The sequence below is a fragment of the Carcharhinus amblyrhynchos genome, chromosome 26, assembly GCF_965287045.1.
Source record: "Carcharhinus amblyrhynchos chromosome 26, sCarAmb.v2.hapA, whole genome shotgun sequence".
Taxonomy (NCBI): domain Eukaryota; kingdom Metazoa; phylum Chordata; class Chondrichthyes; order Carcharhiniformes; family Carcharhinidae; genus Carcharhinus; species Carcharhinus amblyrhynchos.
Window position 1 is genome coordinate 28008633 of NC_137349.1, and position 20845 is coordinate 28029477.

Below are 20845 nucleotides of genomic sequence, written 5' to 3' on the forward strand. Positions count from 1 at the left end.
GAAGCATGTGCCTTCAGCTCATGACCAGTTAAATCTGACATGAAGCAAGTGAGATAGTCTTTGAATTGTTGGTGAATTTGGAGTAGTAGGAACTGCTTTTCTTTTTGGGTAAAAATTGTTGAAATGGGGAGAGGGAGAAGTTTTGTGTATTGCAGGTTGTGGCTGACAGAGAGAGGGAGCTGGAGGACAAAGGAAGGCCTAGATCCCAGAGTGACTGAGGGCAGGTCAAGTTTAATCAACGACAGGTCAGTGGCAATAGAGGGCAGGTCAAGGGACAACTAAGGGCGAGTTGAGGGTCACTGAGAACAGGACACAGTTAACATAGGGTGGGTTGAGGATCACAGAGAATTTCAAGTGTGACTGAGAATAGTTCAAGTTGATGCTGGGAAAGCCAAAGATGATTGAGGGAAGGCAGACAATGTTGGATAGGTCAAGAATGATGGAGGGGAGGTTGCGAAGGGTGGTGGAGGATGATAACTGCCCAGTCCAGGTTGTTGAGGGACACTGCAGCATCAATGGGCATGAGACCTGAATAAAATGGGAGGAGGAAGACACAGGTTTTTCCACTTACGCCAGGTGGAAGATGAGGAAGCAAGACCATGCAAACAATGTGCATATATCATTGCCTGCCTTCTATACGCAATTCATTTTCTGGAGACTACATGGGTGTGGATCAGCCAATATTGTTAGAGGCTCAAGTGGAGGAAGAGAGGAACTGGGACAGGACCACCTTGGGTTATCTCCATCAACAGGCAGAAGGCCAACAAGAGGCAGCACTGGAGGAGGAGGAGGAGAGTGCTCAGCATGCAACCAAACATAGGACAGTGCAGTGATAAGCAATGGAGCATCATCAAGTACTCTATGCACAAACCAACTACATGCAAATGCCTGAGAGGCAATGTAAAGACGACGGAAGAAGGTCACTGAAGGTGTGTGTTCATTCAGGAGGAACAATGACCCACATGGAACTATAGACAACCCAATGCTAGTTGCTTCAAGCCACTATGGCATTGACTTTTTTTACACCATTGATTATTATAGAACTCCACAGGGGACATAAGTGGCATCTCGGAGGCAGTCACTCATACACGTCAGATAGGTCATCAATGCCCCTTTTTAAAAGGGGTGACAAGTTTGTTAAATTCACCACCAATCCTGAAAGACTGGCTGTCAGAGCTGTGAGCTTTGAAGTCTTTATGAAATTTTCCAAGTAAAAGAGATTATAAGTTGCACTCATGTGACAATCAAAGCTGTCTGGAAACAGCATATGACATTCATTAACCAGTAAGGATACCACTTCAATGTGCAACTCATCTGTGACCACTACAAACAAATCTTGTTTTGCTTCATATAATCATAAGTGGGATTGAGACCCTGCAAGGTAAACCATTATTGAAGCTGTTTGAGTTGGAGAGAATTCCAAGGCAAGAACTTTGAAGATTGGAAACCCATGTGAGAAGGACAATATGTTTCCGTGAGATTTGTTAGATCACAAAAGATCAGACACCTGGATAGGTTTGTGTGTGGTAAAGACTTAAAACTCAATACCTTCAAAGTGGTGGATGTAGAAACAATGAATGATTTCAAAAAGGGATTGAGGAGACTGGGACTGACTAAATTGTCCCACAGGTAGTTGGCATGAACTTGATGGGCTACATGGCCACCTTCTGTGCAGTAGATAGCTCTATATGTTTAGAAGTGGGAATGTTCAATGATAATTGCAGCGTTTAGTACCATTTTGCATCTAAAGCTCCCTCTGTCTTTCTTCTCAGCTTGGACATCTCAGGTCCAACTGTTAGTGGTGTCCTTCAGTAATTAAGAGCTTTAAATTCTTCTGGCTGACATCCAGAATTTTCTCTGTAAACCCAATCTCTCCTTTCTATTTCCTCATTTACAATCCTTCTTAAAATCTATTTCTATGACCTGGATCTTGGCCAACACTTCTTTGGCTTGGCATCCACACTTTCCTTTTTGTATAACTTCTTGAAATTTTAAAGTGCTATATAAATGCAAGTTATTATATTTGAGGCATCAAATTTCTGTTGCTAAGCATCTTTGTGCCCATGATCCTGCTTATATTGATAACATTAAATTCTTTTCAGGAATTCCTATGATCCAGACAAGTTGTTTCGCCCAAATTCAGCAAAAGAAGACCTAATTGTGAAATATGACTATACTTCATTGGGATGCCCTTTGGTAGCATATTATGGAACTCTTTGGAGTCCAGAGCTTCAATTGTAAGTTCTTTCAGAGCTTTTAGTGAAACTACTTTGGCTTAATCAGATATGTTAAAAGAATAAAATTAACTGCTTTCACATTCAAACACAGCTACCTTAAAATAAAAGCTGGAATGAAAAAAGGTAAAAAGAATGTAGAGAAAAGTGTCACAAATTAAAAATATATTTTCTCAATGTTATTCTTTTCCCTCAAAGTTACAAAGTCACTGTGCTTGCTCCAAAAACCAACTCAAATTAAAATTAAATCCAATTCTTTGTTCTCACAAAAGAGATACACTGGGCAGAATTTTACGATCTTGGTGCACCAGTTTTGCGGTGGGAAAATTTTGTAAAATTGGGCATAAAGTGGTTAGTGGAAACGGCGTCCATTTTTGCACCCATTCACATTTTAATCACACAAAAAAAAATTGCCACGATAGGGACCCTGCCCAAAATGGGTGAGACATTAATTCACATGTTTTTGTGTTCATCATAATGTCATTAGCGAGCTTCACACTCAATACTTCCAGCTCACTTGCTTTTACAGCCCTTTTCACTGCAACTGGATTGGTCTGGAAAATACCTCAATAAAATTTGGATTTTAGCGTTTGATCAGTGAGGGCGAGCAAGGAGGTAAGTCTCTGCATTTAAACTGCTCAGAGGGGGTTGTTTTGCAGTGGACATGTTGTGTTTTGGGTCGGGGGGGCTGTTGTTGATCAGAGTCCAAACTCAGACTGATAGCATGGACCCAAGTCTGAGCACAGACGTTGGGTGTTATGGATGCCTCTGGGTTCTGGTGCAGGCAGCAGGAAGCACAGTTGCAGGTTGGGTTTGTGCTGGAAATTCTTTGAAGTGGCAGTGCTGCAGCCTGAGGACCTGTCAAGCAGCAGTGTCCATGGTCACTAATGCATGGGTTCTGGGTGTGTGTTAGTGGAGGGGGATGGAGGGGCGGGAAATGGGGGCTGTGTTGCTGGGGGCCTGTGAGGGGCTGTGTTGCTGGGCTTTTGCCATCTCATGAAACCTATTGAACTTGCTGTTCTCCTCATTGCTGTTGGACCTGAGGAGGAGCAAGAAGATGAATTATGGACAGAGAAGACCCAGGCCTTACTACTCGGGAAGCCTGGGTTTCAGAATTCACAGCCATTGCGGGGATGCCAAATACACAGGGGCTATAGACTGCATCCACGTTGCCCTCCAGGCCCCAGTCAGGAATCCAGGAAGATTCGTGAATAGAAAGGGCTTGCATTCAATAAAGGTGCATTTGGTGTATGACCATCAGCTGAACATAATGCAGGTCTGTGCCAGACACCCCGGCGGCATGCATAACAACTTCATATTGAGGAATTCTGATATCCTGGAGGTTTTTGAGGAGGACCCCAGGGTACAGGGATGGTTCATGGGGGTCATAGGGTACCTGCCTCAGAGTTGGCTGATGTCACCTGTGCGGCGGCTTGAGACTGAGGTGTAGACCCAATATAATGAGGCCCACGTTGCCACCCATTCAATAATTGAGTGGTGCATAGGGCTCTTCAAGATGTGGTTCAGGTGCCTGTACCACGGGGCCCTCCAACATAGCCCTTGATATTGTCCTGCATTATGGTGGTGTGCTGTGCCCTACACAACCTGGCACAGCAGCGAGGATTGAGGAGGAGGATGCGGAGGCCAACCAGCCAGGTGTTGCTGGGGAGGAGGACAATGGTGAACAGCAACACCACCCAGGCACTAGAGGGCTGGCAGCAGCAAGGATCAGGCATTTGAGGTTGGCCCTGATCAACAAAGTTAGAGGTGTGTTGCTGCACATGGTTCCATTATTACCCAAGCTGCCCTCCCTCCTGCAGAGTCTACAATCTCCTGCAATATTGTTATACCAGAGTAATGGGCCTGGGTATGCTGTGTTGTGAATTTCTTTGGCAGGCAGGAGGGTGATGACAACTTGCTAAGCACCATTGTGATAACGCCCTGGTGCAAAGTAGTCTGAATTCTATCGTGCTCCACATGCGTGCTGGCACATGGGCCTATGTGGGATCACAGAACCCCATATAGGGCCCTGGGGTGGGGAGGGAATCTCTCGTGTTCTGGAGATGCCAAGTTACAACATCTGCCATGTTGCCAGTTCATGCCACCCACTAAAGCCAGTGATTCTTTTGAATGCCTTCATTTTCTCAGGGACAGGGTGTTGTCAGTGGGGGAGGCCCTTCCATCAATATGCAGGGTCCTTCTGGTGACTGTCAGGGTAAGAACATTCCAATTAAAGGCAAATTAATCACAGGTGGGTGATGAAATAACATTTATTGGTGCCAATAAAAATGTCTTAATGATAACATAAAAACATGAACAAAAACATTGACGTGCCTAAATACTCCATCTACCTAGTGCTGCCCTTCATCCATGCTATCTTAGTGCTACTACAACTTCTTAACTTTATATGGCCTACCACTGTGTCTCAGTGTCTCCCCAAGGTGTACATTGGAGGTGGAAGGTGCCAGGTGCCTCATGTGCCCCATGGCCTGTGATGCTCTTGATCGTCCTCTCAAGGCCCTGGATCTTGAGGGCCCTGGCTGGCTTCTAGGTGTCTGGGATGTATCCATGGCACCCTTTTCATCCCTCTGCATCTGAGATGTCCCAGAGTCAAGAAGTGGGGAGCCAGAAGGCATAGCTACAGCTATAGTCTCCTGGGTGAAAGGCCCTGGCATGGGCTCGAGCCCTTCCTCTCCTCCAGGGTTCCTGTGGGCTCCTGGGTCACTATGGGACACTTGGCCCTGCCAGTCCTGGAGGACCACTTGCATTCTAGCCGTGGTGGTCGAGCCCTCTGCAATGGCCACCTGAGTTGGGGGCCGCCTAACAATGGCAGCATTGTGCCTTGAAATTGGGTCATGCGCTGCAGCCCCTTAGCCATAGCCCTTTGTGACTGGGCCACATTGTCAAGGACTGCTGCTGTCACCTGCTGTGTCTCAGCGCTGTCCACTGGATCTCCTGCAAGTTCTCAAGCATCTCAGCCATGAGCCACAGAATCTCAAGAAGCCTGTTGAGGCCGTCAGTTGTGGCTCGCTGTGACTGGGTCATGGCCCTCTGGGACTCCACTGTGGCTTGCTGTGACTCGGCCATCACTTGGAACCTGCCACTCAGGCTTTCCTCTGCACACACCACCCTTGCATTGCTTGCCTGAGAACCACGCAAGATAGGCAATAGCTGGACTGCCTGAAAGTTTTGGGACTCCTCCCAACAACCTTTCAGTTGGTCCAGTATTGCTGTCCTGTGTTTGCTGTCTCTGTTGCTGCATCTCCATCTGCTGAGGCCCAGCATGTAATCTGGGGCCAGTGAGTCCTTGCTTCAGCAGGCCCCCACATGCCAGAGACCCTGGATATTCCCTCCTCCACTCAATGTACAGATGTGTCATGCACACCAGAGAATGGCCCAGATGCCTTGCCACTAACTTGACCCCCTGATGTAAAAGATCTCTGGGATAGTGAATTGCAAGATGGAAGCTGACTCCAAACTGGTGCTGTCCTCAGAGGTCCCTTCATCGACTTCTTCAGAGGAGTCTTCTGAGCTGTCATGGCAAGATGAATGGGAGCAGCAGTGAGGGCCGCAGTGCCTGATGGCCCAGGCATATCAGGGCCCCTTCCTGCAACACGGGACACAAGGTTAAGTGCAAGCAAGGGAGAAGAATCTGGGCTGCATGCAACTTACTTGACATTTCTCCATAAAGTGGAGGATTTGCAGGTGTTCTCTCCTACACTCCAGCCTGACCATGCTGTCACTTATCGTCTGCATCCCCTCCTCTCCCGCAGGCTCCTCAAAGGGGGTGGGGCCCCTCTCCTGGCAGTTATGGCATTCTTCTCCTGTGGGGACAGAAGGAGCCATGAAAAATCTGATGGCAGAAGTCCTGCAGGTTATCAGAAGGTGCCCTCAGAGGGCAAAACCTATGATACTCTTGAACCAGGCTGGGGAGGGGCGGGGGAAGAGAGAGAGCGAGCGAGAGATCGATCGATCTCTGGGGTTCATTTAGGGGAAAGATGCCAGATGAGGTTAAACAGTCCTTTGCTGTCCAGATTGGGTCAGCCATTTTTTTCTGGCACTGCTTCCCAGTTCTCCTGGCACTAACACACATGGCCACAGCCTCCCAGGCTGTATTTCCTCCCCTCTGGGACAATGTCCTGCTGGGTGAAGAGGGGGTCCTGTCTTGCCTCCAGCAACCTGGCCAGATCAGATTCACAAAATCTGGGTGCTGACTTCCCAGAGGCCATTTCTTCCTGTACTGCCTGTCTGTCCATCCTTGGGGTCTTTATGGATCTGTCTCTTATTAGGGCAGATCAGCTGCAAGCAGTTTGGGTGAGTCAGGTGCCCATTAGGGTATTCCAGTGAGTTTAAAGCAGTTCTTTTGCTGCTCTTGAACAATTCAGAGTTATTAAAAAACAGTTCACATGAAGAAATCAAAATCACCTCTAATGTAACAATAATATAACTCTTTTTCTTCTGTACCTGTGTAACTTTTAAATCAAGTAAACAAAAGGTGAACATTAACTTGGAAAGTCCTGATTTGCTACTTTAATCACCAATTGTTGAACATTTCTCATGCATTGAACAGGTAAAAAGTATACTAATATTTCATGAACAGCTTTGTTAACCTGATCAGCCAAGATCAATGATGTAAAGTAAAATGGTTTCTTTTTGTGTGCACTATATGTAACTAACAAATTCCTCTTCTAAATCCATATTTTGTTTAAATTTTCTGTGTAAGAGTTATGTTTTGAAACTTTGTCACATTACATATGTCGAAGTTGTTTGTACAGCATATAATGTTGTAGCTTTCAGTTAGAAAATAATTGCACATGGACCACAAGCTTTTACGTTAAGTAGGCCAGTTTATCTTGGATTGTCACATAATTATTACATTTCAAGGCATTATTTTGCTCAAGTAATAATTATGCACATTAGAAAACTTTGAAAATATCACAAATGATTATGCATTTTGAAATGGTATCTTTCCTGAGATATTTCACTGACTTTTATGAATGTTTGACTTCTATTCTGGATCCGGTGCTTTATTCCTTATTAAAATCTATCATTTGGAGTTGTTGTTAAATACAATTAATAGTTGAAAGTCAATTTCTCTTAAAATTTTGAAGAGACTAAAATGTTTTACATTCTTGTACTAAATTGACAGCCCACAAGTCCATTTTAGAAAGCAAAACCTGTGAGAAACAGGATCATACAAAAATTCTAAATTCTATTCATAAAGCCATTTTCTATATAATCGTTCTTCTAATGTTTATCCATTGTATTAACACTTAAATTCAGTTCAATTAATGTAGTTTTAAGCCATGTGTTTGTTTCAGCTTTTGAATTTAATCGAGGTATCACTTTTGTCCTTGATCCTTGGATTCCACAAATTTGCTCTTTTATCATCATCTAGTTTATTTACAAAACATCCTTCTCCAAAATATTATCATGGCCAAAATAGGCCTCGCCATAGAACCAAAGCACTGAGTACTCTACTATTTTTGTACATTAAAGAACATTTTGTCCAAAGATATGCAGGTTAGATTGATTGGCCATGCTAAATTGACCCCATGTCAAGGAGATTAGCAGAATAAATGAGAGTTACAGGAATAGGGCTTGGGTGGGATTGTGGTTGGTACAGACTCGAAGGGCCAAATAGCCTCCTTCTGTACTGTAGGGATTCTAGTTTGCCTTATTACCATGGAAGGGGAGCCAAGTCAGCAGTTGCAGGTGTGCTGATGGGGCAGGGAGGGAATTTGTGCTTCTGTGATGATCACGAGGCAAGGGACAGAAAGAGAGACAGAGATAGAGAGAGGGGTTATGTCAGGCAGCCATTAGGACCAGGGGGTGATGAAGAGGCTATGTTGCAAATGGGTCTGGGGCATGGTGTGGGCTCTGATGTCCATGGGGATGGGTGGGAAGAGGTTGTATCTGTCCTGGGAGGGTTCTGCCAGGACAGCAGCTTTATTTTTCACTTTCTGAGCATGCACAGTTTGTGGCTCTGATCTGATGTGCTGGTGAGTTAAACCCCACCCACTGTCTTGTGGCCAGTAAAAGGCCTGGCACAAAATTTCAGAGACAGGAGTGCATAAGATTGGGCATGAAAATCCACCTGAAAAAATGGACCAAGAACTCTCCCGTTTTCATACTAGCTGGACACTTAGATAAAAATCTTGTAAAATTCTACCCACTAGATCCAATCAAGCTGAAATGGTAGGCATCTTTTTGGTTGTGAAATCAGTTATGCAGCATTCTTTATGCCAAAGGACAGAGTGCAATAGCAATCATTTTTTCCCCATACTCCAGGTTATTTTTCCCAGAGATTTAAAAGGGCAAGGCTTTGAAATGCCTTGACAACTTGCTTTGACAGGTTCCTATGAGAGGCGCTTCTGACAGTTTGGATAGTTGATTTTGGCGGGTTTATTTACAGTTCCAATGAGCTTTGTAGTGATGAATTCATATACTTACGTTCATTTTTACCTACTTATAATAAAGGATACCTGACCTCCACCAAAGGTGTGATGGGACCAGATCCAAAGGGGTACCTAGCCTCTCCAAAGTGGTATCCTGACTATCCAGATGAATTCAATAAGTTCAGACTTGTTCTTACCTGGTCTAATCTGCACACTTTTAGTTTCACACTCCTGTTCAATGAAAGTCCCATTTCAGTGGAGCAGCTGATGATTTAAATGCCTCCATAAAATGTGCATGCACAGAATTAACTTGCCCCCAATTCCACCACTGCTAAGATAGTAAGTGCATGTTTGTAGGAAGAATTTTGATTATTTTTATTATTGTCACCATAGCAAGTTTCTCCACTGTGTCAAAAGTCTGGTTCCACATTTTTGTGGAACAATTCCTCAATGTAAGAGCGCCACAAAAAAGAGAAAATTATTGAATTGGGGTGGTGAGGACAAGTGGGAGAGTTTGAGAATATACACTCAAAAATGCTGTTGAGGTTGTCAGGGGAACAGAGCAGAAACCCCAAAATATGTTATGAAGCTTGACTAAACACCAACAGCTATTTTTTTTTTCTGGCACTAGTGTGTGATTCTATTGAAACACAAGGAAGATTTTAATCAAAAAAAATTAACATACAGTATAGCTATAACAAATGAATTAGCTTAACTTCTGCTAGTTGAAATACTTAAACATGGCAAGATACAATTCTTAACTACTAACACTCTATTAGTTCCAATTCAAGCAATATTTCTCTTATAGACTTAAACTTTTACGTCACTAACTGATTTCGAAGAGTTTGTGTTTGTACTGGTTAACAGGCCTAGAACCTTTTGAGCGTATGGCAAATGGAATTTAATGTTGGCAAGTGCGAGGTGGTCCACTTTGGTAGGAAGGACTATTACTTACGTGGCAAAAAACTGCAGCAGGTGATGGTGCAGAGGGACCTCGGGGTCCTTGTGCATGAGTCGCAAAAACCCAGCCTGCAGGTGCAGCAGGTGGTCAAGAAGGCGAATGGGATGCTGGCCTTCATAGCGAGGGGGATTGAATATAAAAGTAGGGAGGTCTTGCTGCGGCTGTATAGGGCATTGGTGAGGCCGCAGCTGGAGTACTGTGTGCAGTTTTGGTCGCCGTACTTACGCAAGGATATTTTGGCCTTGGAGGGAGTGCAGAGGAGGTTTACTAGGCTGATGCCGGAGTTGAGGGGGTTAAGCTATGAGGAGAGGCTGAATAAACTAGGCTTGTACTCGTTGTTTAGAAGAATGAGGGGAGATCTCATTGAGACGTATAAGATGATGAATGGGATGGATAGGATAGAGGTGGAGAGACTCTTCCCTCTCAGAAAGGACAGTAGAACTAGGGGGCACAGCCTCAAGATAAAGGGGGGGGGGGGGCGGTTTAGAACGGAGTTGAGGAGGAACTTCTTCATTCAAAGGGTGGTGAATCTCTGGAATTCTCTGCCCGTTGAGGTGGTGGAGGCTGCCTCGCTAAATATTTTTAAGACGCGGGTTGATGGGTTTTTGATAAGCGAGGGGATTAAGGGTTATGGGGAGAGGGCAGGAATGTGGAACTGAGCCACGACAGATCAGCCATGATCTTATTGAATGGCGGGGCAGGCTCGAAGGGCTAGATGGCCTACTTCTGCTCCTATTTCTTATGTCTAGAGAGAGACAGAGAGAGAGAAACAGACAGCACACACACACACACACACACACACACACACACACACACACACACACACACACACACAGTTAAAATAAAAGAGGACTGCAAGTTCTCCCTGTAAGCTTAGCTTGTCCATTTACATGGCTACCTCTGTCAATCAACTGAATCAAAATCCTACTCAAACTCCAGGGGAAAAAAAACCAAAAATGCATTAATTCAAATTAAAACAAACATATCCTGAGCTAACATCAATCATTAGCCTGCATTCTTAGCATGTGACCTGTCTGGTGCAGACAAATCAACACCATATAAAAAACAGAAGAATTTTACACAAACGCATTTCTTAAAAAGAACAGTATCACCACAAGGTTCAGGATTCACTATGAATTACTATAAGTTGTGTATAACGACATCTGTTGATTTACACTTATGGATCAAAATTTGCATTATATTTCCCACAAAGTATAGGCAGTGAAAATGAGGAAGAATTATTCATCTTAACAGCTACAAATTTCAATTAGAAGTTAGTTAATAAATTGAAATAGGACTTGAAGTAAAAAAGACATACTTATGTTTCAAGTGTGACACTATGCAATCCCAGAATCACCAGACAGAATTCAATATTAGTACCTCTGTATTGTGAGGAGAATCCCACTGTTAGAATAGCCAACTTGAGGATCAAACTGAAAAAACATAATTTTAACCAGATTTAATATTGCACATTTATGGCCAGCTATGTAATTAATGTACAGCAGCACCCATTAATTGTGGAAAGAAAACTTAACTGAACATAATTGCTTTTGATGCCCCTTTTCAAAGTGAAGTTATACAATAGATGACAATTATTCTGGGCATCTTGCCAATGGCGGGCGCGGGGACGTATTGAACAATATTTACATATTGTAAATCCATCAGATTGTTGATTGCTCTAAATGTATGACCTTCTGCAGTGAGATTTCAGTGGGATATCAACCCTTGACTCATTTGGTCACATGTTTGCCATTGAATAATTAAGTTACAGGTTTATGTCGTATTTCAATACTTGAATATGTAATTTGGGTTGACAGTTCAATGCTGTGCTTAGGCTGCAGTATTGAAGGTCAGAGAGTTCGCCTGCAATCTTGACCAGATTGTGATGTTTGTTCACTTCTTTTTTATCATGTTCCAGGTGGTACAACAGTAATTATGCAGAGGATGTTAAAGTGCATTATGTAATGTTTGAAGTGAACGGGATATACGATTATAACTATGAACTCCATTTGAGTGACGTTAATTGTCTGTCAGAAGCTCAAAACTGGACATCTATGTTAAGGAAACAGACTAAGCCTGATCCTCACACTGCTTGGAATTATAAGGTAGCTAAGCTATATGCTGAATTATTTTCCCAAACTACGTAATTTGCTGCTAGCAATGGTAATTAATTTTGGTAAATGATAATAAAGCTCCGATTTCTTTATGACAGTAATTATCTTTCCCTTAAATTTTGATATCCATTCTAGCAGTTGACCAATTATTTTGACATCAGCTTTGCCACCATTATCTCTTTAAATCTTCACCACTTTTGGTTATATTAAATTTTCATTCCGTAACTTTTCACCACCTCATTCGTTTTATCTAATACATCTGTAGATCTTTTGTTGTACTAGCCAAAGGCCTGGCTGTCTGCAAATTTCAATCTTCACAATTGATCTTTTACTTTGACATCTTTTGTACTTCATCTAGTGGTTCTTTTATCGCGGCTTCCACGTAGATTTTAAAAAGCAATGCAATTCTGATAGTAAACAACTTTGTTTCATCAACAAATCCAATTGCAATTTCACCCAATACTATTCTCTTTGTAGCAGTCTGTCCCAAGTACAGAACTACAATCATTCTTTTATCTCACCAATCAACTCTGATTGCCTTCAGCATTTAATAGCTTTTGCCAGTTCCCCCAGCCGAAAGCTTTTCATAATCACAAAGCAGGTGTACATTTCTTGCTGATATTCTATGTTTCTTTCACTTCACATTCTCATCATTGCTAGCATCACAAGTTCCACAATCCTACCTAACACCGAACTGATCACAGCTGATGTAATGTCTTGCTCTGGCTTCTAATCTATTTGTTAGGATCATCAACAATACCATGTGTAATCATGTGGCACACTTCACATTTCATGGTAATTTACCTCTTCCCCAGTGATACCATTATCCTCCTCAAAAATCTTCAGACCATAGTGTACATTTCCTTACACAGGTTAATTCACTTTCTTGTTGCCTTCTTTCATCATTTATGCAGGTGTTCCATCACATCTGTTTTTTCTGGACTCAGCTCTTTTATAGCTCTAAATATTTCATTGATCTTCTCTGTTTCTAGTTCTATTGGTTGCCGTCTGCATCGTACATGTCTTAAATGTACTGTTTCCATCTATTTACTTTTTCAGGTTACATAAGCAGCACACCATCTATCAATTTTGCTTTGTGCTTACTTATCGCTCCTCCCTCAAGTCAATTTCATTTTGAGAAAATTATCCTTTTTTTGTTGTTGTTCTTCCAATTCCCTGCACTACACTCTCCAACTTTTGACTAATCAATCAATCTCTTATATTAATTCATTAGTACCCTATCTATTTGTTTACCTTCATTTGTGCTGTTGTTCTTCCACTTTCTTTTCTTGCCCATTTATATGGCATTCCTCCTGAAATGGCTTTCCAACTCTATTATACATATATACGAAATATCTCTCCCTTGACAGAAATTTGTATCGAATAATGCCAACAGAAATATGATTTGCATTTATTAAATATTCATAGATGAGCATTATAAGCTGCAATTTTATTGAAACCATAGATCAAAAAACTGCCAAGAATTATTGTGAAAAGTAAACTTCCTGTTTAGCACACAAATGTTTAAGGAAAAATGTATTCATTGTCTCCCATTGAAATGACAGATTCAAGAATTTATGTGCAAAATAAAAGACATTAGTATTAGGACAATACGTTCATGATAAAAAGGGAAAGAATGCTATATGGATTTTAGTTTAATGCTACAGTTTAGTCATAAATAAACTGTATAGTATTATCAATAAATGACAGATTTTGGAATGGGCCAAGCATTGTCAGACACACAAGATTCAAATATGATATTGTAGTGGGGCACTTAAATTTGAGTCAAATTTTTAATATTTTATAAACAAAACAATATACTCTGAAGACTAATACAGTACAGCATTATTTAGGTTCATCTAACCTGGCGCATCCACATAAAAGTAAAAGAGTAACAAGGTGGGGAGAAAAAAGACAAATGCTATAAAGAAATGAAAAAGCAGCATACACCCTCACTACATTTTGTTAGAGACAGTACTGCATTCTCTACAGAAAGCATTGCAAGAATAAATCTAACATTATGGAACCTAAAATAGGTACCCCCGTATCTTTTGGAATAAGCCTGACTTAGATTGAAATATACAAGTTAGAAATTCCATTGGGATACATTCCATAATAATTTTGTGCCAATTCTGTACAGACGGTGACTTATTGTTAATTCAAGAGCATAAAATATTTTTCCATGCTGCAAATTTTAGCACAGTATACAACCTTTTCTTATTGACAGCAATTATCCATTGATTCTGGGGCATCCAGAAAAAAAAACATAGGATCCATGCCCAAAGTCATATCATATATATTTTCTCCAGCTCTTTAAGTATGTCCAACCAGTAATTTTTAATCTTGACACAAGACCAGACTCAGTGAATATGGTCCCCTATTACCAAGTTTACGTGGGGGTTCATCTTGTGTCTTAAGTTTGGTGTGATATGCAGACAGTGTAAAATTTTTAGTCAAGACTCCTTCGTTCTATCACAGGCCAAGATTTTGTTTGCATTCTCCCAAATAAAGCCCCAGATCTCATCAATATTCACCACAAGGCCTTTCCTCAAGTCCCAAGTATTGGATTTAGAGCATAACATGTCATAAAATGTACTAATTAATCAGTTTGGTTCTGTGGAAAGTAAGATTTCTTTCCCACCAGGGAAACACTGGTATAAAGATTTTTATTAAGAATAAAGTCTCTAATTTATAAGAATCTTAAAAAAAAATTAGGATATCACATTGACAGTTGCTCAAAGATAACAAGGAGGCCTTTCTAAACAGGTCCCCACTCATGAGAGCCCTATCCTTCCAAATGTCAAAATCATGGTCCATGAGACTTGGAGGAAAATCTGAGTTACCCGGTTTGGGAGAGAGGGCAAATGCCAACATAGATTTTCTCTGCAAGTCACGGGCCATCTTCCATGCTTTCAGAATATTACTGATTATTGAATTCTCACATTTGTCCAGTACAGTCTTAATCAGTAGAGTTTGTAAAGAGTATTCCAGGAGACAACTGAAATAACTCCTCAGAGACTGGTGTCCCTTAACTAGATTCCCTTTATTTACAAACTCCATTTCAGGTAGAGTTCAAATCAGGAGGGTAAGTGAGCACATATTCCCATATTTATATACAGGTGAGGCTCCCTGATTGGGCATGCAATGATGACCTCAAGCAGGGAGCTCATACTCCAAATGCCCAGGCTCATGGGTCTCATTCAGCTTCAATATTGAACAAAATGGAAGTGGGTTTCCTCTTATCGATTGTTGTATAAATCTAAGATGAGAAGCCAGCTGATAAAATTTTAAATTCACTACACCAAGGCTTTTGAACTTGGAAATAGTAATTTGACCAAGTTTCAACAAGGTCTCTTTTTGTTCCATGCAAGAAAGCTAAATCCCCCCATTAATCTCCTTCAGGACTTTAGAAAATAAAATTGGTACCTATAAAGCAACTTAGATAACACATTCATCTTAAATCAGTAATATCCTGCCCTGGCATGATATAGGTACAAAGGACCAGCGATGTAGATCCCACTTTTCTATGCAAGGAAGAGGGTAAAGTTTGCCTTACACAACTGACATAATGTGGGGGTAATAGAAATACCCAAATAAGTAAACCCTGAAGGGAACCATTTGTAGGGAAAGGGAGCAACAGGAGGTGTTCCCAATAGCATAGCTTCAGACTGAGCAAAACTTATTCAACAATCCCAGAAAGAACAAAAACTGACCCATGATGTCAATAATAGCAAAGAAGGAGATTTCTGGCTTAGGCAAAAATAATAATATTAACTGAATATATGATGTAATCTTATGCTGCTTTCTGCTACGAGCCAAGTGAAATACTGAAGGGTTATATCCAATTGCTTTCAGCTAAGGGTTCAATAGCTATTGCAAATAATAGCAGGGATAGTTGTCAACCCTGCCTAGCTCTCCACTGAAGACTAAGATAATTAGACCTACAAATTGTTAATGCGAAAGGCTGCAACTGGGCTTCTATAAAGCACTTCAGTAATATCATAACTATATTAGGGATTTAACAGAAAAAGAAAAAGACTTGGTTTGCACATGTTCATTCAAACACACAACAGATTTTATTGAAAGTTGTTCTCTGCTCCGCATCAGAATACGAAAAAATGCAAAACAGAAGGCTCTGCAAGATCTAAATGACATCAAATCACATGATCAGCTTTTAAAGCAGCCTTTTAAAATACATAACAACGTGTATCCACTTAAAACCTCCCACCCCAATTTTGCAGCATATTGAATAAATGGTTCAATTCCACTTGATCAGATGCTTTCGCTGTATCCAAATGAAATCACCAAGCTGTCTGTCACTTGTTTTTGAGAAATCTGAATGATACTTCATAATCTCTTGATATTGTTACATGGATCTTAGCCTCTGATAAACCCTATCTGATCACTCTGAATAATCAAGAGAAGATTTTTTTCTGAATTTTTTTCTGTCAGTATTTTAGATAGTAATTTCAAATCTACATTTAAAAAGTGAGACTTGTCTACAGGATGCACATTCCTGTGAATTCTTGCCTGTCTTCAAAATTAAAGAAATATTCCCTTCTAAGTGACTGAGGCAATTATCCTGCTCGAAATGAATGGTTATATGTAACAATTAAAGGCCCAATTAACATGTCTTTAAATTCCTTTTAAAATTCACTTCCAAAGTATCCCAGGTCCCAGAGCCTTGCCAGATAACATTTCCTGTTTAAAATAGGACCATGTAATTTTTGGTCTTCAAGAATTGTTGGGTGTTCAAAAGAGGAGAAAAAAAAAAATCATTTCATTTGCAGTAATGCATCTCCAGACATAAATTGATATAAAAGCTTTTAAATGTTTTAATATCCTCTGTCTTAAGCACCCTAATACCCTTTGAATCCAATACAGATGAAATAGTCAGAGTTCACTTTCTTAGTAAGGAGAGCTTACTATCTATTTGATTTATTTCCAAACTCAATTTTTGTTTTGCAAATTTTATAATCCTTTCAGCATGTTGAGTCAAACAGTGCTGCTCGGATCGCCTTAGTTTCTTTCAGCACTAAATGGCTAGGATTCTTGTCAATTTCTGTTTCGGCCTAATTTACTTCTAGCTGGTGCTGTTACTCTAGCATTTTATGCTTTGACTATGTACAAAATGATCACTCCTCTTGCAAAAGCTTTGCAAGTCTCCCACAGGATCAAAGGAGCTGATTTCTTAAAGAAATTTGGACTAGAAATAAGAAATAAAGTTATGATCTTTAAGCAGAGATGCATTAAATCTCCATAATCTAGATTGCAAATATCCCCTTGGGCGAAAATTGTAGAAAGATAGGAGCATGAACAGAGATCACAACACTACTTATACGGCAGGAAACCACTGAATATAATACTATTTTTGGCATGAAAAAAATCAATTCTGGTATTATATTGGTGGGGAGCAGAGACGAAGGTGAACTCTGAGGGTAATCTTAGGAAAAGCATTGGTGAGGCTGCAGCTGGAGTACTGTGTGCAGTTTTGGGCGCCGCACCTGCGCAAAGATATTTTGGCCTTGGAGGGAGTGCAGAGGAGGTTTACTAGGCTGATACCGGAGTTGAGGGGGTTGAGCTATGAGGAGAGGCTGAATAAACTAGGCTTGTACTCGTTAGAGTTTAGAAGAATGAGGGGAGATCTCATTGAGACGTATAAGATGATGAATAGGATGGATAGGATAGAGGTGGAGAGACTCTTCCCGCTCAAAAAAGACAGTAGGACTAGGGGGCACAGCCTCAAGATAAAGGTGGGGCGGTTTAGAACGGAGTTGAGGAGGAACTTCTTCACTCAAAGGGTGGTGAATCTCTGGCATTCTCTGCCCGTTGAAGTGGTGGAGGCTGCCTCGCTAAATATTTTTAAGACGCGGGTTGATGGGTTTTTGATAAGAGGGGATTAAGGGTTATGGGGAGAGGGCAGGAAGGTGGAACTGAGCCACAACAGATCAGCCATGATCTTATTGAATGGCGGGGCAGGCTCGAAGGGCTAGATGGCCTACTCCTGCTCCTATTTCTTATGTAAAAAATTCCAAGTCCAGGATGAGTGTGAAAACAGTGTCAGATCAGTTTTTTGTGCAAATCTGCTTTATGTCAGAGGACTTAAAGTGTCTGCTCTCACCTGCAGCTTCTGATAGGGGGAAGGGAAAATCTTTGCTCCAGAATGGACTGCTACAATGATTTAAAATCCTGTAGGGTGACTGTGAGGAATGGAGGTTAAAGTTACCTGGCTACTTCAGAATTTGCACAGCTGACAGATGGGAATGCAGATATTGATCACAGGACTGCCTGAAATCATCATGCCAGGGTGATCTTCAGGTCTGCCAGAGCTAGAAGGGGCAGTCCAACCACACACTCCCACTCTGGCAGAGTGTGACAAAGAAGCGTCTACCTGATACGCTGCAGGAAAAGATGTCCCAAGGCATAGTACATTAGGGAGACCATTCATCCATTGTCGTAGTATCTGCATGAACACCGCTTGACAATCACCAAGTGAGAGAGTGTTTTCTTCCTGTTGGGGAACACTTCAGCAGTCATGGGCATTCAGCCTCTGATCTTTGGGTAAGCATTCTCCAAGGCAGCCTTCACGACACATGACAGAGTCGCTGAGCAGAGACTAATAGCCAAGTTCCGCACACGAGGACTGCCTCAACCGGGATCTTGGGTTCATGTCACACTATCTATAACTCCCATGACTTGCCTGGGCTTGCAAATTCTCACCAACTGTCCTGGCTGGAAACAATACACATCTCTTTAACCTGTGCTTAACCCTCTCTCCACTCACATTGTCTGTACAATTAAGACTTGATTACCTGTAAAGACTTGCATTCCAACCATTATTTTGTAAATCAAGTTGGTGTCTTTATATGTCCTGTTTGTGAACAGAACTCCCATTTACCTGACGAAGGAGCAGTGCTCCGAAAGCTAATGGCTTTTGCTATCAAATAAAGCTGTTGGACTTTAACCTGGTGTTTGACACTTCTTAGAGAGGGACAAAGTCAACCCCTTGCTCTCAGTCTGAGCCAGAGTCCACCCAATCCACAGATTCCTCCTCTGAGGCCTGGCAGAGGGACAAATGGCCACTGAACTCGCCTCCTGGACATCCATTGGGGCCCAAAACAGTCAGTGCTAGTTTGCAAGGTGTGCACAATGATTATAGGTGTACGTATAGAAAAAGGAAGAAGAATATTTCTTATACGAACCTGGTGTTGTTCAACCTGCAAAGTATATTCCTTAACTAGAAAGAATATGTTGAAGTGTGGACAAGTCTCCAGGACCGGATGGAATGCATCCGAGGGTTCTGAAAGAAATGGCGGAGGTGATAGTGGATGCCTTGGTGGTTATTTTCCAGACGTCGCTGGATTCCGGGGAAGTGCCGGATGATTGGAAAACGGCTAATGTTACGCCGTTGTTTAAGAAGGGTGCCAGGCAAAAGGCAGGGAATTATAGGCCGGTCAGTTTAACGTCTGTGGTAGGTAAAATGTTAGAATCTGTCATTAAGGAGGAAATTGCGAGGCATCTTGAAGGGAATTGCTTGATAGAGCAGACGCAGCACGGTTTCATTAAAGGGAAGTCGTGTCTGACAAATTTACTGGAGTTCTATGAGGATGTGTCTAGGGCGGTGGATAGAGGAGAGCCGGTGGATGTGGTCTTTCTAGATTTTCAGAAGGCGTTTGACAAAGTACCTCACAAGAGGTTATTGCAGAAGGTCGAGGGACATGGAGTTGGGGGTAGGGTGTTAGCGTGGATAGAGGATTGGTTGTCAAATAGGAGGCAGAGAGTGGGGGTCAGTGGGTGCTATTTGGATTGGCAGATGGTGACTAGTGGAGTGCCCCAGGGGTCGATGCTGGGGCCTCAGCTTTTTACCATTTATATAGATGATCTGGAGGAGGGAACCGAGTGTAGGGTGTCGAAATTTGCTGATGACACCAAGATTTGGGGAACGGCGAATTGTGCGGAGGGTGTGGAGAGTCTGCAGAAGGATCTAGATAGGCTGGGCGAATGGGCCAGGAAATGGCAAATGGAATTTAATGTTGGCAAGTGTGAGGTGGTCCACTTTGGTAGGAAGAATGGTAGGAAGGACTATTACTTACGTGGCAAAAAACTGCAGCAGGCGATGGTGCAGAGGGACCTCGGGGTCCTTGTGCATGAGTCGCAAAAACCCAGCTTGCAGGTGGTCAGGAAGGCGAATGGGATGCTGGCCTTCATAGCGAGGGGGATTGAATATAAAAGTAGGGAGGTCTTGCTGCAGCTGTATAGGGCATTGGTGAGGCCGCAGCTGGAGTACTGTGTGCAGTTTTGGGCGCTGCACCTGCGCAAGGATATTTTGGCCTTGGAGGGAGTGCAGAGGAGGTTTACTAGGCTGATACTGGAGTTGAGGGGGTTGAGCTATGAGGAGAGGCTGAATAAACTGGGCTTGTACTCGTTAGAGTTTAGAAGAATGAGGGGAGATCTCATTGAGACGTATAAGATGATGAATGGGATGGATAGGATAGAGGTGGAGAGACTCTTCCCGCTCAAAAAATACAGTAGAACTAGGGGGCACAGCCTCAAGATAAAGGGGGGCGGTTTAGAACGGAGTTGAGGAGGAACTTCCTCACTCAAAGGGTGGTGAATCTCTGGAATTCTCTGCCCGTTGAAGCGGTGGAGGCTGCCTCGCTAAATATTTTTAAGACGCGGCTTGATGGGTTTTTGATAAGAGAGGGGATTAAGGGTTATGGGGAGAGGGCGGGAAAGTGGAACTGAGTAGCGACAGATCAGCCATGATCTTATTGAATGGTGGGGCAGGCTCGAAGGGCTAGATGGCCTACTCCTGCTCCTATTTCTTATGTTCTTATGTTCTTATGACTACTATTCATTAAAGACATGTACAATTCCCTGCCATTCTTAAGTACAATATTCACTTGTAGTGCTGCGTTATTAGACTCTCTCTACTTTCCTGTTACCGTTCTGTGATATCTGTTATCTAACTATGCCCAAGATCAACCCACTCTTTTTGCTGCTTTACACATTACCCTCTGGAAGCGATCTCTTTAGCTTTTCAGCTCCATTCAAATAGCCAAAATACTGACTTTCTTTTCTGGATATCACATTTTAGAGTTCTTTTCACTCTTGCTATTTCAATTAACTCTTCGTTGG

General features: G+C 42.1%; 1 protein-coding gene across 1 annotated transcript in view; it reads left to right on the top strand.

The window, feature by feature from the left end:
* The window catches only part of LOC145358916 (la-related protein 6-like), a 65321-nt gene that overhangs the window by 13280 nt on the left and 31196 nt on the right, over nucleotides 1-20845 (top strand). Inside the window, exons 2-3 of the mRNA XM_080213291.1 lie at nucleotides 8715-8781; nucleotides 11512-11698. Of these exons, the coding sequence (XP_080069417.1) occupies nucleotides 8715-8781; nucleotides 11512-11698 (254 nt within the window). The remainder of the gene's footprint in view (nucleotides 1-8714; nucleotides 8782-11511; nucleotides 11699-20845) is intronic.